A 13,091-nucleotide genomic window follows, 5' to 3' on the forward strand; every position below is an offset into this window, starting at 1 on the left:
TATCCCGGGGTGCAATCTCAGCGTTTCTGGGGTCCGAGCCCGCTCCACGGCTGGGGAAAGGGACGCGTCGCTCCAGACAGCTGGGCAGAGCGGGGGTGTCACCCGCGCGACCACGTCGCTCCGAGATCCCCTGGGTGTCCACTCCCGCGGCGCGCGAGGTCCTCAGCAGCCACGCGCGCCACCCCCGCCAGCCCGCGCCACGCTCCGCCCTGGACGCCGTTGGTCCCGGCGCCGGGGTGCGCGCGGGTGGGAGCGGGCCCAGCTCAGCCTGATTTACGGCTCTGCTGAAAACCGCTTCGCTCCCGCAGCAGAAGCACCGGCCGCAGTGGCAGCCGCAGCAGCAGCAGCAGAAGCAGCTGCAGCTGCAGCAACAAGTCGGGTAAGTGGCGGCCGCCGGGCGTGTGCGCCTGCCGCCGGGCCCCGGGGGCGCGGCGGAGGGGGCAGATCGAGGCTGGAAACGGAGGTCCCCTCAGCTCACCGTGATGGGGAGTTGGGCTTCTTGGCACTCACCTGCAGGAACTCGTGAGCGCACGTTTCCACTTGGGCACTCGGGGGCTGGCCTGCTGCGAGGCGGGAGCGGGGAGAGCTGGGACCCCAGAGGCGGGGCTCCTTGCCTTCCCATCTCAGGTAAAGGAAATTTGAGCTTTTCTGCTACCGCTGTGGACTGGGGTTTCCACTGGGCCCTTAAAAAGCTTGTATACTCCTGGAGTGAGTGATTACTCATCTCCGCCTCCAGAATGCCACCCCTTACGTACCCTTACCCCCTAGAACCCTGCCTTCCCCTTCCTTCACCTCTCAGCTGCATTTTCCGCCAGGGCTTGCATCCCGTCCCAGAAAACCGGCGGTTAAACAGCCCAGTGTAGCACAGGAAGAGGGAGCTGCCAGAGGCTTATTCACCTGGCATCTTTGCCTATCTGGCAACCATGTGCACTTTTGCTTTTGAAGAGGTTGAAGGTCCAATAACAACACTTTTCAACCTAGACCCTTAGCTGAGTTCCTTCTTTTGGAGGCCCAGTGCTTCTTACATTAAGTAGAAATCATTCCTGGCAGAAAATAGAGATTGTGCTACTTGCAGAATAATTTGCTAGCAGTCATCTGTTGCTAGGCCTGAGATAAGAAATTCCTACTAGGAAATAAGAACTTCCTGTTATTAATAGAGTTAGGCTGATGCCTACCTGGTTCAAACACTGGCCATCTCTAGAGGTTGTCTCTGATGTCTAGAGATTAATCCTTAAAATAGGATCAGACAAATCCATTCAGAACACTATTTTAATAAAGTCTTGGCCATGGCCTCACTTAGATCAAGTAATATTTGACACATTGGGTTCCTAAATTTTATTTTATCCAGTATTTAAAGCCATTGTTCTTTATGACAACACTTTGATTTATGTCATCACAGCAATAATTAAAGGACAAAATCAAGGGGAAAAATCACAGGTTGAAAAAATTTCAGCTGATCATGTGCTGAAATACCACAGCGCCTAGTTTGAATAATATCTTTCCTAAAGACCACTGAGCTTGCTCCTTTGGGACCTGTTTTGACAATTCATACTGAGTTTTCCTCATTTTTTGAATTTATGCTTTTCAGGTTGTTAGTAAAGTAAGGCACAATTTTGCAGTTAATATACTAAATTCAGGAGGGCAGGAAACTTGAATCCTCTTCTGGGTCTGCCATATTCCATCTGGCCTTGAATGAATTACTTTACCTCTGTGCTCTAGTTTCCTCATCTGTAAAAGACGCACTCTTTTTATCTTCACTAAGCATGGGCAGACTTTTTCTGTAAAGTCCAGGCAGTAAGTATTTTTGTCTTTGCAGGTCAGGGAGTCAGTTTAGTGCAAAAGCAGCAATAGACAATACGGAACTGAGTGGATGTAGCTGGATTTGGCCCAAGGATTATATGTTTGAATTTTATAAGATTATATGCAAAAGTCACTTGAAACCAAGAAATACCTCTGCCCTCATGGAGATGAGCAACAGCAGTCATTTCAGTGGCATTTTTTAAGCAGCCATGTAAACTACCTGTTTTATTTTCCCCTGCTTAGGACTTCTAGAGTAATGCAACAGAAGGCTTTTGAAGAAAGCAGATACCCCTGGCAGGAGTCTTTGGAGAATGTTGCTGTGTGTCTGCCATTCCGCTGCCCAAGGTGTGGAGACCATACCAGATTTAGAAGCCTGTCGTCGTTGAGGGCCCATCTGGAATTCAGTCACAGCTACCAGGAAAGAACCCTCTTGACAAAATGCAGCCTCTTTCCATCCCTCAAAGATACAGACCTAGTCATTTCCTCAGAACCCCTGAAACAGGGAAAATTGCAGAGCTGTGGCAACGTGGTGAAGCAGAAACCCAGCTATGTTAACTTGTATAGCATTTCACACGAACACTCCAAGGACAGGAAGCCATTCGAGGTGGTGGCAGAGAGACCTGTGTCCTACGTGCAGACCTACACTGCCGTGGACCTACGTGCTGACTCGCTGGATGAGCCTCGGTCCAGTCCTGGACTTCCCACCCCAGACACCAAAGCTGCTTTCGAGGCCCATGTCAGAGAAAAATTCAATCAGATGGTCGAGGCCGTGGACAGGACCATTGAGAAGAGAATTGATAAACTCACCAAAGAGTTGGCCCAGAAAACTGCAGAGCTGTTGGAAGTCCGGGCAGCTTTTGTCCAACTGACTCAGAAAAAGCAGGAAGTTCAGAGACGAGAACGGGCCCTGAACAGACAGGTGGATGTGGCCGTGGAGATGATCGCGGGGCTGAGGCAACGTCTGACGGAATCCGAGGAGGAGCTTCTCAGGAAAGAAGAGTAAGTGGCGCTAACCCCTGTGCTTTGGGCACCCACCCCCAAGTTATAAGCACATGTTAAGCAAGGTTTGGTTTTTATTACTTTCAGGTACCTTGACTGCATATCTCATTGATATATATATAGTTGAATGTGGGAGGCACGGAGCTTTTAATATCACTTACCCCTCTTTGCGTCTGGTCTGCAGCTCAGCAACCTGAAAGTCAGTGTCTAATTCCTTGTCACCTTGGAAACTGTAAAGAACAGAAAACGTTTTTAAAGAGAGGAGTAGTGCCTTGTTTTAGTGGTGGGTGCCTTCCCAGCACCCACTGTGAGCAGGGGCGTTGACTGGGAGGGTAGAAGGGATGTGCTGGGAGCCTTACTTCTTGACAATCTTCATGTGATAATGTCAAGAACATGATTTGCTGTATTATTCAAGTATAAAAGTATGCTCTGAATACAAATAATTTTGGCTTCTTTGCCATTTTGGATTATCTGCTGCCTGCTGTAGTTAAATGTCAATTGCTGAGAATCCATTCAGTGAACATTTTTTATTTGGAAGAAGTAGACTGTAGGTAACCCAGAGGAAACTTTCTGATATTGCTGTGCTTCCGGGATTGAAGTGTAAGGATTTTCTTTTGGTAAGATGTTCCGTCATGCTAGAGTAAGTCATGATGACTGCTTGCAAGGAGTTGACACTGGTTTTCATAAGTTGTAGGTTATCAGCTAATAATTTAACAATCATCAAACTTGGAAAAGCATTTCCTTATCAGTAGTTATGGATTCAGCCCAAACTAAAAAGGTATACAAAATAATATAGTATATTTCCCAAGTGTAGAATGTTGGATTTAGTTTTAATTAATTTTTTTATTGAATTTATTCAGTTTCAGGTGTGAAACTCATTAAATCATCTTCTGGACACTGCATTGTGTGCTTATTGCCCCAAAGTCTCTTTTGTCCCCATCTTACCCCCTGTGCCCACTTCAGCATACCCCACCCCCTTTCCCTATGGCTGTCACCACACTGTTGTGTGTCTACATGTTTTATATACACACACACACATATGTATGATTTAATTAAAAAAATTTTTTTTATTTTTATTTAGAAAATTAAATTTAATAGAGTGACAGTGATCAATACGAGTATATAGGTTTCAGGTAAACATTTCTATAGCATTTGAACTATTGATTATGTTGTGTGCCCATCATCCAAAGTCAAATCATTTTCTGTCACCGTATATTTGTCCCTCTTTACTCCCTTCTTCCCCCCGCCGTTTCTTCCCCCCTATCAGCCTCCCCCTGGTAACCACTTTTATCTATGCCTGCAAGTCTCAGTTTTATATCCCACCTGTGTATGAAATCATGCAGTTCTTAGCTTTTTCTGATTTACTTATTTCACACAGTATAATGTTCTCAAGATCGATCCATGTTGTCGTAAATGGCAATATGACATCATTTATTATGGCTGAGTAGTGTTCTGTTCTATATATGTACCACATCTTCTTTATCCAATCCTCTGTTGAGGGCACTTTGGTTGTTTCCATGCCTTGGCTGCTGTGAATAATGCTGCGGTGAACATGAGGTGCATGTGTCTTTATATACCAGTGTTTTTGAGTTTTTCGAGTAGATACCCAGCAGAGGGATTGCTGGGTCATATGGTAGAACTAGTCTTACTTTTCTGAGGAACCACCATACTTTCTTCCATAATGGTTGTACTAGTTTGCATTCTCACCAGCAATGAATGAGGGCTCCTTTTTCCCAACACTTATTATTACCTGTCTTGTTGATAGTAGCCAATCTAACAGGTGTGAGGTAGTATCTCATTGTAGTTTTTGACTTGCATTTCTCTAATGATTAGTGAAGATGAGCATCTTTTCATGTATCTGTTGGCCATTTGTATGTTTTCTTCCAGAAGTGTCTGTTCAGGGCTTCTCCTCATTTTTTAATTGGATTGTTTGCTTGTTTGTTGCTGAGCTTTGTGAGTTCTTTATATATTTTGAATATTAACCCCTGATCAGAGCTGTTGTTTGCAAATATCATCTCCTATTTAGTTGGCTGTTTGTTTTATTATCAGTTTCTTTTGCTGTGTAGAAGTTTTTTAGTTTGATATAGTCCCATTCACTTATTTTTGTCTTTATTTTCCATACCTTTGGGGTCAAATTCATAAAGGATTCTCTATGGCCAAGGTCCATGAGTTTAGTACCTATGTTTTCTTCTATGTAATTTATTGTTTCAGATCATATATTTAGGTCTTTGGTCCATTTTGAATTAATTTTTGTGCAGGGGGACAAACTGTAGTCAAGTTTCATTGTTTTGCATGTGGCTTTCCAATTTTTCCCAGTACCATTTATTGAAGAAGCTTTCTTTTCTCCATTGTGTGTTCATGGCTCCTTCGTTGTGGTTTTATTTCTGGGCTCTTGATTTTGTTCCATTGGTCTGTCTGTCTGTTTTTCTGCCAATACCATGCTGTTTTGATTATCATGGTTCTATAGTATAATTTGAAGTCAAATTATACTGGCTAGAACTTCCAGAACTATGATGATTTAATTTTAAAAGGAGGCTTGGAGTTCTTAGAATGAAAGGACATAAAAATTGGTAAACTGAAACATCCTAGAAGGGAAGTTTACAAATAATTTAAGTTTCATTATAGAGATTTGTTTAATTTCATTCTTTCTCTTCCCCGTGACACTCTTCTATAAGTGCCGTCTTTCAAAATGTAGTAATTAGAACTTCCTCCATTTGGTACGAGGCTGAGAAACCCTGTATATGAAAGAGAACGTCACTCATTATCACTCAGTGCTTACATTCTGTATAGAAGGGAAGCCTGCTCAGCTCCACTGGGCATTTTTCCAATTACATAGTGAGGATGGAATTGAAGCAGCCACTGATTTGCTCTAATCTTAGGGAAATGCTATCTAATGAAAAAATGGTTTTCACTAATTGCGTTTGCTAGTGGGAATTTAGCACCTTAACCCATATGGCCACCAGGGTAACAAACATTGCACTACTGGAAAAAATGCAGATAGGGTTCCCTTGTGTATATAAAAAAGCTTAGTATTAGTTTTGTGGTATTTCTGTTTGATTCAAGAGCCATGAATTTAAAAGGTAACCAAATGTTTGCATTTATTTATCTGTTGTATTTTATTTATTATATCTAGAAGTAATAATGGATATGGTATTTGGTGTGGTTGTGTAGAGTATGGAAAGACAATATGATGGCAGGAGGATCATATGGTTAGCTGTAGATCATGCTCAAGGATCTAACTTATATTTTGAATAGTGGATTCAAGATGCTTTATCATTAAAAAGAACTGGTTAACTAACAAGAGTAAAAGTGGGCCGTGCATAGGTCAATAATGATAATACGTTATGGTTAATCCAATGCTATCACTTGAGGACCAATTGAAAAACTAATACATATTTGTAAAAAAATTAACATGGTAGAATTGTATGTGTTAAATGTCCTCCCTCCTCTCTAAGCATAGCCTACCCCATCCTCTGGAGATAGCCACTGTTTAGTTCAGTGAAGGTCCTTCTAGAGTCTAATTTGGTCTTCTAGTCTAATGGTCTTCTAGAATCTAGACCTTTCCTATGCGCATGTAACCCTGTGTACTTTATACACACAGTTACTGTTTTTCCAAATGGAATCATTACACATATTATCTGCCACTTGTGTGTGGAGTTTGTTTTTTGTTTGACTATAGTATATTGTAGGCATCTTTCATACACTAAACATAGAATTCGGCCATTCCTTTTGGCTATTGGGTGGTGTTCCATGCTGTGGATGCACCATAGATGATTTAATCAGCTTGCTATTGATGAATACTGGTTTTGTTCCATTTTAAAAATAGTGCCTCTGTTGACATCCTTGTACATATATCTTTGTTCACGTTTTTGTGAATATATCTGGGGGTAGATTATGAGTTGATTTTTAATATGACATTTTTGGACAACCAGAACAAAGAAAGCAATGTCATTAAAAAACAAAGAACACTTTAAATGAAAATAAGTGAAACTGCCTTAACTTTTTAAACATAAAGTCTTCATTTTTTTAAGCCTTCAATTGGCCCGTTTCATCAGTTTCTGTATTCAAGCCTCAAATAATCATTTTTTTCTCTACATAAAATAGGAGTCTTGTTTCCAGGAAGGACAGTGGAGCTCTTGGTTTGAGATAGCTATTATGGCCTTTGCCCTCTCTACAATGTCCAGCCTCCCTGCGGCCCCCACTGCACCCCCGGCCACCTACAGTGGGGAGGCAGAGCAAGCCAGCTGCCCAGCTGCCACACCACTGAAACCGGGTTGATTTGACTAGACCTGCCTGGCTGGGTCATGCCCCTTCTCTTCTTAGCGCTTCCTCACAGAGCTAGCCTTCCACCGAACCCATGACTTTACAGATGTGGGAAGCTGCTGTTTGGCCGAGGAACCTACCAAGAGCTGTGTGCTCCTGTGAAACCTCCTTAAAGGAGTTCTCACAGCCCATTTGTGAGAGAAAGTAGGCTGTTAAAGTACCATTTGAAATTGACTTAAACTCCAGGAACGCTTTGAGACACAGATGGTAGATTTGGTTAAAAAAAAAAAAAAAGCAAACATTTAGTATTTAATAATCACATGAGTTTCTCTTGTGATTTTTCCCTTAACTTTATGGATTTTTTCCCCTTAACTTTAAAATTATTTCTTTCAAAATGAAATAAAGGACTGAGGGTCGATTCTATCCCAAGGCCGTCTGTAGACTGAAGCACCTCAGGTTGTAGAAGTCATGTATATGCTTTGTAACAGAGGAGATTGCTTGAATTGTCATTATTTTGTACCTCTGTGCTGGTGAAACTTGATGTACTTTTGTAGAGACTTACCTGTATGCTTCTGGAGAAAATTCAAGAAAGCAATTCTCATTGTCATCACAAAGTCTGTGCAATGTAAAAAGTCCTATGGAAACAAGTATTTACTTATTCAAGAGTATTGAGGGCTGTAGGGTAGTGCTGCCTGTAATCAGGTAAATCAATCCTGGCCAACCTTGCAGTGAGGTATCCCTTAACAAGAAAGGCTGGCTGTGGGGAGTAGCTGATTCCTGGCCCCGTTGGTCACCTGGGGTTTGGAGAACATCCGTGTAATATCAGTAATCCTAAATTTACTTGCACGTTTTTCTGATGGTAAGTTTGGAAAATCCTGTCTGAGCACCTGTGATGTGCCCAGCTCTGTACACTGTGTGAGGTGTGTGGAACATAAAATTCTTGGTATTTTTCCCTAAGGGGCTTGTACTCTACATGGGAAGAAATCGGTATACTCACGAACACTTTCATGTTCAAACCCAGGGCGTTGAGCAAGTACTTAAATACAATATAAGCCATGGTTTCAAAGTTGATGAAAAGTTAGACAACAGACTTTTCTATTTAAGAGGCCACACTGAAGGAGTGAGAACAAAGGGCAGAATTTGCATCGGTAGCCAGAGGATAGTCACCTTGAAGGAGAGCAGGGAGTTTAAAGATGACCCCTGAGGGGACTGTAATTTTAGTACTGGAAAGTATCCCCTCTCTCCTTCAGGATGACACCCTCATTTTACAGATGTGGAAAGTAAGGCCCAAAGCAGTGGAATTACTACTCACTCAAAGACAAAAATTTGGTGTCAAAGCTGAAATTGGAACCCAAACTCCCTGTCTTTCTGCTGAGTGTTTTTTCTATTAATTCAGTGTGTCTCAGCCAGACTTGAAAATGTGCTCTTTGTCCAAAGCGTCAAAACTTAAGTAATGCTGAATCAAGGCTTATTTTGGAATGGGCTTGCTTCTTTGCTATTTTGACAGGGCTGCCAGGATGACATCATTTATTTTTCAGATGTGATTAAAGAAAATGTCAGCTGGCATCATAGGTGTTGAGAAATGGGGAAATAGTGGCGTCATTAGGTATGGTTATGATATTAAGCTTCTGGAGCACCAGCCCAGGACTTTTAACTTCCAACGAGGGCTTTAATGCATGTCCTTGCCCAGTTGGGGTGGAACAAAGCGGTGGTTGCAGTCGAAGGGCCTCTTTGTAATTCCATCTTCAGTTTCCATCCTGCTTCCTTGTGAGTTATGACACAATCTTTTCCCTTCTTCCTTCATCATTTGCCCTGTTCTCCAGAGTGGAGTCAATAGCAGAAGACAGATCTTTATTGAGGGGGCGCTGAGTGCCAGTAGTGTTCTAGAATCTGGTCAAACAAGAGGTCGACCAAATGAGTCCAGATCCGGCTTTCATGGCAGGAATGCGCCAGAAGGTAAAATAGACATTGACCAGATAGATCATCAGGAGTATGATAAAAGAGACCTATAGGGGTGGCCTGACCTAGGTGATGTCCATTTGGGTTTCGATCCAAAGCTGGTTGTGGAGCACTGGCCTTTCAAAGGCAAGTTTGATTTGATAACTTGCTTTGCAGAGCCGAACCCTCTTGCCACTTAAATGCATCTTTCCCATTTTTGATGAGCTAGAGCAGTGAGTAAGCAACTTGGTCTCCAAGCTGATGCCGAGCTAAGAAGCAGGCCGAGAGAAATCATGTTAGATGTAGAGTTCAGTGGGACAGGAAGGGGTCATTTGCTGCACATTTTAATGCATTTATATCATGGGGGGAGGTCCTCTTTTTCCAGGGTATGTTCCATGAAGACATAAACTATCGTAGGAAAATCCAATATCAGATATGCCCTCTGAGGGATATCACATGGTGAAATTTGGAGACCCAATTTTTTTTTTCTGTTTTTCCGTTTCTCATTTTCTCACTCTCTCCCTCTTCTCCCCCTACAACTCCCACACACAGATTTTTGGCCTGAGAAGCTTAGAATGTAAGTGTTGATCTATTTAGAACCAATAAGTATAATTTGACTTTCTCATTATTTTTTAAATCCTTAATGAGGAACATATACTTCTTGGTTGATTCAAAGAAGCCAAGAAAGAAAGATTAGGCAAAGCAGAGGGTTGACAAAAGTAGAGATGTCCCAGATGTGCGGCAGGTGCACATTCCACCCCATGGGCCCCTTGGGGTGCACAGGAGCGGACCCCAGGCTGCGAGTTTGCCGCCAGCTTCCTGGTGCTCAGAGACGGGTGAGTCTGACTTTGGGGTTTACCTTGTGGCTGACATTACAGTCTTTCTGAAGTGCTCTGTGATCAATGGCTAGACTATTTTTAGCCGGAGGTATTTTTACCATATACCTCTGAAGAGGTTCATAAATCAGTAATGTAAAATGAAATTTAAATAACTTAGTAGAGCTTTGCCTTTGGGAGGAGAAGCTGATATTAAAATGTTGTTTAAGAGTAGAGGAAAGGCATCAATTTTAGATCCTACCCTCCCTCCTATTAAGATGTACCTGTATTATAGGTTGCTTATTGGTTTTATGCCTTAGTACTTGTCTGAAAAAAGATAAAAAGAAACCTAAAGATCTTTTCATCAGTTCAAGATTTTCAACTGGAGATGGAGTTGCACATTTCATGCATTCAGCAGAAATTTTTGAGGCCCTACTATGTGCTGGCCTCATAGTAGGTGCTGGGGGTATGACAGTGAAGGAGCAGGCAGGGTCCCTGATTTATTTGATTTAATTTAATTTTATTTTTGAGAGAGAGAGAGAGAGAGGGACAGACAGGAAGAGAGAAAGATGAGAAGAATCAAGGGCACCTTAGTTGTTCATTGATTGCTTTCTCATGTGCCTTGATAGGGGGCGGGGTGCTCCCACTGAGCCAGTGACCTCTTGCTCAAACCAGTGTGTGACCTTGGGCTTAAAGCCAGTGACCATGGGGTCATGTCCATGATCCCATGCTCAAGCCAGCAAACTTATGCTCAAGCCTGCAACCTTTGGGCTCGATCCAGCAACCATGGGGCCATGTCTATGATCCCACGCTCAAGCCAGTGACCCCTCGCTCAAGCTGGTGAGCCTGCGCTCAAGCCAACCTGGGTCTCCAGCATCCCAGGTGAATGTTCTGTCCACTGCTCCACTGCCTGGTCAGGCTGGGTCCCTAATTTTACTCACTAATTTTACACAGCAGGTCACTTAAGCCACACCTAGCCTTGTTTCTGGGAAAGCTCAGCAGGAGAATCCTAATGTTGGAGGGATCAGTAAGAGTGGGTGCTTGGGAACAGCAGGTGGAAGGACCCTGAAGGAGGAACAGCATGTCCAAAAGAAATTTATCTGGCTGAATGGAGTTCACTGATGCTGGAGCAGAGAGCTATGTGATATACATTAATGAGGCCCAAGAAACATAAAACTACAGGATGGCCATGAAAGCTGAAAATATGGGGGAGTATTTAAACATAATATTTATGTAGATTACAGTATATGATATGATGGGTGTGTTAACCCTCATTAACAATGCAGAGTGCAATGCCTGTATAAAGTCAAAATGAAGACCACTGTTAATGTGTGTTTCCCTCTATCTCTTTGCCTGCTCTCGTGTGTGTTGTTCACATGATAGTATGTCTTGGATTTTTTTGAATGAATCTGTCTTTAACCCACCTCAGAATAAGTAATCGAGTGAATTGAAATGAAATAATATCTATGTTTCATATTGTATGGCTATCCTGTAAATGAATGAGTGCATGAGTGAACAAATATTTTTTCTAAATAAAGCGTTGTACTGAAAGGGCTTTTTCACTCAGTGCTTACTTATCCCATGTTTGTTTCTGAATGTCTATAAATCTCAGGATACTGACAGATTTTGAGGACTGCAAGCCATTTGGCAAAATAATGAACTGCAGGGCACTTTTGTATACAGTGTTACCTTGAGATATGAGCAGACCAACATACAAATTTTTTAAGATACAAGCTGCAACTCGGTCCGTATTTTTGTTCGAGATCCAAGCGAAATTACAAGATACGAGTTGTGATTCTGGAAGCTGCCACTAGTTGGCACGTTGGCGCACGAGTCCAGTATCAGCAGCACAACACCAGCATCTCGTTCTTTCTCACATGTTACCCTCAGAATCAAGTCAAATCTTGTGAGCTGTACTTGTTCTTGCATCATTTTTGCATTTTTTACTAAATTTTTTTGTGTGCTATCATGGGGCCGAAGAAAATGAGTGTAAAGGGCAGTGGTGAGAAGAAGAAGAGAATGATGTCAATAGAAGTAAAGCAAGAAATAATAGAAAAACATAAGCGTGATGTACGAGTGATTGAACTGGCAAGGCTGTACGACTACAATTTGTACTATCCTTAAACAAAAGGATGCTATCAAGAGCGTAAATCCAGTGAAAGGAACTAAAGTTCTGTCCCAATTAAGGACAAATATCCATGAAGAAATGGAGAAGCTTCTGCTGGTGTGGGTGAAAGACAAAGAGCTGGCAGGAGATACAGTGACGAAGACTGTAATATGCGAAAAGGCATGTATTATTTACGGCGACTTGAAGAAGAAAGAACCATCAACCTCAAAAGAGGTAGCAGAAGATACGTTTAAGGCAAGTCACGGCTGGTTTGAAAATTTCAAGAAGAGATCTGGCATCCACTCGGTGGTGAGGCATGGTGAAGCTGTGAGTGCTGAGGTTAAGGTAGCTGAGGAGTACATCGCACATTTTGCTGCACTTATCGCAAAGGAAGGCTACATCTCTCAACAAGCACTCAATTGTGACAAAACAGGATTGTTTTGGAAAAAAATGCCCTGGAGGACTTTCATCACTGCAGAAGAGAAGGCTATAAACCCATGAAGGACAGTCTGACCCTTGCATTGTGTGCAAATGCAAAGTAGCAGTGACTGTAAAGTAAAGCCACTGCTAGTGTATCATTACGAAAATCCTCAAGCCTTTAAGACTCACACGATTCTTAAAGAAAAACTGCAGGTTATGTGGTGTGCCAAAGCATGAGTTACGTGGCAGTTTTTTATTGAATGGGTAAATCTCGTCTTTGGTCCTGCAGTGAAGAAATATCTTCAAGAAAATAAACTCCCGATGAAAGCATTACTAATCCTTGAAAATGCTCCAGCCCACCCACCTGGTCTTGAAGATGATTCTCGATGAGTTCAAATTCGTGAAAGTCCTCTACCTCCCACCCAACACGACTTCAATCTTGCAACCTATGGATCAGCAGGTCATTTCCAACTTTAAAAAGCTTTACACAAAGCACTTGTTCTGCCGCTGCTTTGAGGTGACTGAGAATACAAATCTAACCCTTCGAGAGTTTTGGAAAGATCACTACAACATCGTGATATGTTTATACATTATTGACTTGGCATAGCAAGAGGTTACAAGAAGAACCTTGAACTCGGCATGGAAAAAGTTGTGGCCTGATGTTATTGCAGACAGGGACTTCAAAGGATTCGAACCTGAGACCAAGACCGAGGTAGAAGCATTGGAGGAGATTGTGTCCCTCGGAAAGT

At 42.5% G+C, this 13,091-nt stretch overlaps 1 protein-coding gene across 2 annotated transcripts in view; it reads left to right on the forward strand.

The window, feature by feature from the left end:
• The first annotated feature begins 242 nt into the window (after window positions 1–242).
• ZNF365 (zinc finger protein 365) overlaps window positions 243–13,091 on the forward strand; it is a 33,485-nt gene continuing 20,636 nt past the window's right edge. For both annotated transcript variants that reach the window (XM_066349864.1, XM_066349865.1), the window contains exons 1-2: window positions 243–379; window positions 2,044–2,799. In XM_066349864.1, the coding sequence (XP_066205961.1) occupies window positions 2,057–2,799 (743 nt within the window). In that variant the 5' untranslated portion in view covers window positions 243–379; window positions 2,044–2,056. The remainder of the gene's footprint in view (window positions 380–2,043; window positions 2,800–13,091) is intronic.

Source organism: Saccopteryx leptura, chromosome 9 (genome assembly GCF_036850995.1).
Source record: "Saccopteryx leptura isolate mSacLep1 chromosome 9, mSacLep1_pri_phased_curated, whole genome shotgun sequence".
In the NCBI taxonomy this organism is placed as follows: domain Eukaryota; kingdom Metazoa; phylum Chordata; class Mammalia; order Chiroptera; family Emballonuridae; genus Saccopteryx; species Saccopteryx leptura.